We start from the raw sequence: 2914 nt of genomic DNA, 5'->3' as shown, positions 1-2914 counted from the left end.
TGTGTGTATTTTAATGTTTGTGCTCAACATACAGTGCAATGGACACGCTTCATCATTGGATAATCCTTTGTGACCTATTGTAATTGCAAAAGATGTCAGATGTACTATCCAGATCGGGGATATGTTTTCCTGCTGGATTTAGTGGAATAAAAGAAGAAAACGATGTCCTCTTCTCTGTGAGGGTTGTGATCTCAGCATTATGTAACTTCAAAAGTCATAAAATCACACAAAAAGTGAAACTTTCTGCTGGTGTCCATAAATGTACATACTCAAGAAGAGTGTTTGCCTGTATTAAAGGTGAGTATCTTTTTGTGCTAGTCTAAGCTTCATCCCAAAGGTCAGGCAGAAGTAAGTGATGTGAAAAATGTGCTGCGCACATAACATGTGCTACAAAATCTTTCTCTGGAGTTGAGATCCACTATATAACGAGGAAAAAATGTTGCTTTGCTTTCCTGTTTTTCATTCCAGGAAACCAGGGAGCAGGAGCAGTACCAGACTCCCACTTGTGTCTTGCACCATATCTACATGATTTACATTTCCTGTCTTTCTAGTGGAAGCCTTAAAAACCCCCCAGTTGCTGGTTTTGGTTCAGTTAAACCGACATCATGGTGTCAGAGAAGGACTTTCTTGTGGCTGCTGCTGTTTTCGCCCTCATTTCACACAGTGAGTGTATTATCTTGTAATAGCTAATAATTCCTCAGCTTAGATTTGGCTTCTTAGTAATTCTTGTTCAAGGGTTTAAATTTGTATTGTATTATTTTCACTGTAGTATCGTGTTAAAAATGTACTTTTTCTGCAAATGTGAGCTGGTACTATTCTAAAAATGTTACCTTGTATTTTATTATCTGTTCATTATTCTAACTGTAAGCATTTATCTAGCATTAACCCTCGTGTTGTCTTCTTGTCGGTCATGCAACTTTGAGTTTTTCTGGGTCAACATTTTAATAAAAACTTTTTTCAAATTTTTTTTTGACGATTTTTGTTTCGTTTTGTCACTTTTCACAACTTTTTTTTTAAAAAAATCCGACGTTTTTTCACACTAGTTTGTCCCTTTTCCCCATGATTTAGATGTTTTTGTTGTTCTTTTACATGTGTATTTTGCAGATTTCGACAAACATTTTTGTCACTTTCTCAAGGTTCTTTTGTCATTGTTTTCTCCAAATGCTTTAAAATTGAATAAAACACCCAAGTGTGATGAAAGTAGTGGACTGATCATTTATTTGACTTGTGAATAGCATTGTATGGAACCACCCACGTAACTTTCTTTGACAATTTGGTTGAAAGAAACCCAAATTTCTGATATAGAGATTTTTTGAAAAGGGGTAAAATTAGACCCGAGGACAGGTGCTGTCCTCGGGTCTAATTTGACCCATTTTCATTTGTTAAATAACAAAGATTTTTTGACATGAGATGCAAAAATTCCTTAATTTTAATGAATATGTTTTGCCAATAATTAAAAAATGCCACTGTAGGGCAGTGTGACCTTTAGCCTTCGACACTATTGTGTATCAGTAACTGTATACAAGTATAAATGTTAAAATGTTAAAATACTTTATTTTGAAATGTTTCTTTCCGCCTGTGTGTTTTGATGGTTTCAGGTGAGGGTATAATTGGTGGCAGGGAGGCAACGCCACACTCTCGGCCCTACATGGCCTCCATCCAGGTGCAAGAAGGAGAGAATCTGAAACACGAGTGTGGAGGGTTCGTGATCGCGGATCAGTGGGTGATGACTGCAGTACACTGCATGCCATCAGGGTGAGGCCAGATCCTTGACTTAAGTAAAAGTACTAATACCACACCGTAAAAATACTCTGTCAGTAAAAGTAAAAGTAAAAGACCATGCGTTGAAAATGTTACTGAAGTAAAAGTAAGTATCATCAGGAAAATGGACTTCCCATTTTAGAAACTGGAAACGATCCAAACAGTTCTGTGTTTAATCCTGTAATCATTCCAGCTGGACATGTAGGTCTGTACATTGTTGGGTAGTTTAATTTACAATAAAACCTCATATTTTATAATCCACATGTGTTATCAATCTTAATTTGTAAAGTAACCAGTAACTAAAGCTGTTAGATGAATGTAGTGGAGTAAAAAGCACAATATTTCTCTCTGAAATGTGGCGGAGTAGAAGTATGAAGTGGCATGAAAAGAAAAGACTTAGTTAAAGTACAAATACCTCAACATTTGGACTTAAGTACACTATTAGAGTAAATACCCTCAGTTACAGTCCACCATTGGGTGAGGCTACCTTCTTCTAACCACCGTGGATGAAATATATAAATATGTTATGTGGGGAGCAGAATGCACAACATGAAGAATAATTAGGGCCATGCAGTATTTTTATAAAACATAGCTTTAAATAAGCAAACCAACAAGAGCCATATGAAAGTGCAGCTTTAAGATATATACATATACATATATATACTGTAAATGTACATATACATTTTTTGTTATATTTCAGGTGCTATTGGTAGAGATGTGTGTTTAGCCTTTGGCAAAAGATGAGTAAAGCGCTATATAAATATAATGTATCATTATCATTGTTATTTTTATTATTATTATTAACTATACTCAGTCTCTCTTTCAGCTAAGTGGTCCCTGTTCTAAAAAACATTTTCTAACAATTGCTCCATTCACTTTAATGACGTTAGGGTAGATAACTAAGCTGATGTAGCTCAGATATGGTTTGGGAGTTTTCTTTGGCGATTTTATCATATTCATTTGTTCTGTTCCCATGAATAATAATATTGATCTGTAGTTCCTCATTATGAAGGAGTACAGTATGTGAAACAGAGCATGCTCTTTTATCATTACTTTTTTATGTCCTCTTCTTTTGAGTATAATCTTCATGTATTTTTTTTAAAAATATGTATAGATAGATAGATAGATAGATAGATAGATAGATAGATAGATA

The 2914-nt window shown here is 34.8% G+C and overlaps 1 protein-coding gene across 1 annotated transcript in view; it reads left to right on the top strand.

The window, feature by feature from the left end:
- The first annotated feature begins 437 nt into the window (after positions 1 to 437).
- cfd (complement factor D (adipsin)) overlaps positions 438 to 2914 on the top strand; it is a 5094-nt gene continuing 2617 nt past the window's right edge. Inside the window, exons 1-2 of the mRNA XM_032511959.1 lie at positions 438 to 663; positions 1599 to 1755. Coding sequence (XP_032367850.1) covers positions 606 to 663; positions 1599 to 1755 — 215 coding nt within the window. The 5' untranslated portion in view covers positions 438 to 605. The remainder of the gene's footprint in view (positions 664 to 1598; positions 1756 to 2914) is intronic.

The sequence above is a fragment of the Etheostoma spectabile genome, unplaced genomic scaffold, assembly GCF_008692095.1.
Source record: "Etheostoma spectabile isolate EspeVRDwgs_2016 unplaced genomic scaffold, UIUC_Espe_1.0 scaffold58, whole genome shotgun sequence".
Taxonomy (NCBI): domain Eukaryota; kingdom Metazoa; phylum Chordata; class Actinopteri; order Perciformes; family Percidae; genus Etheostoma; species Etheostoma spectabile.
Note: the sequence above shows the minus strand (reverse complement) of the source record. Positions and strands in the feature narration are given on the sequence as shown.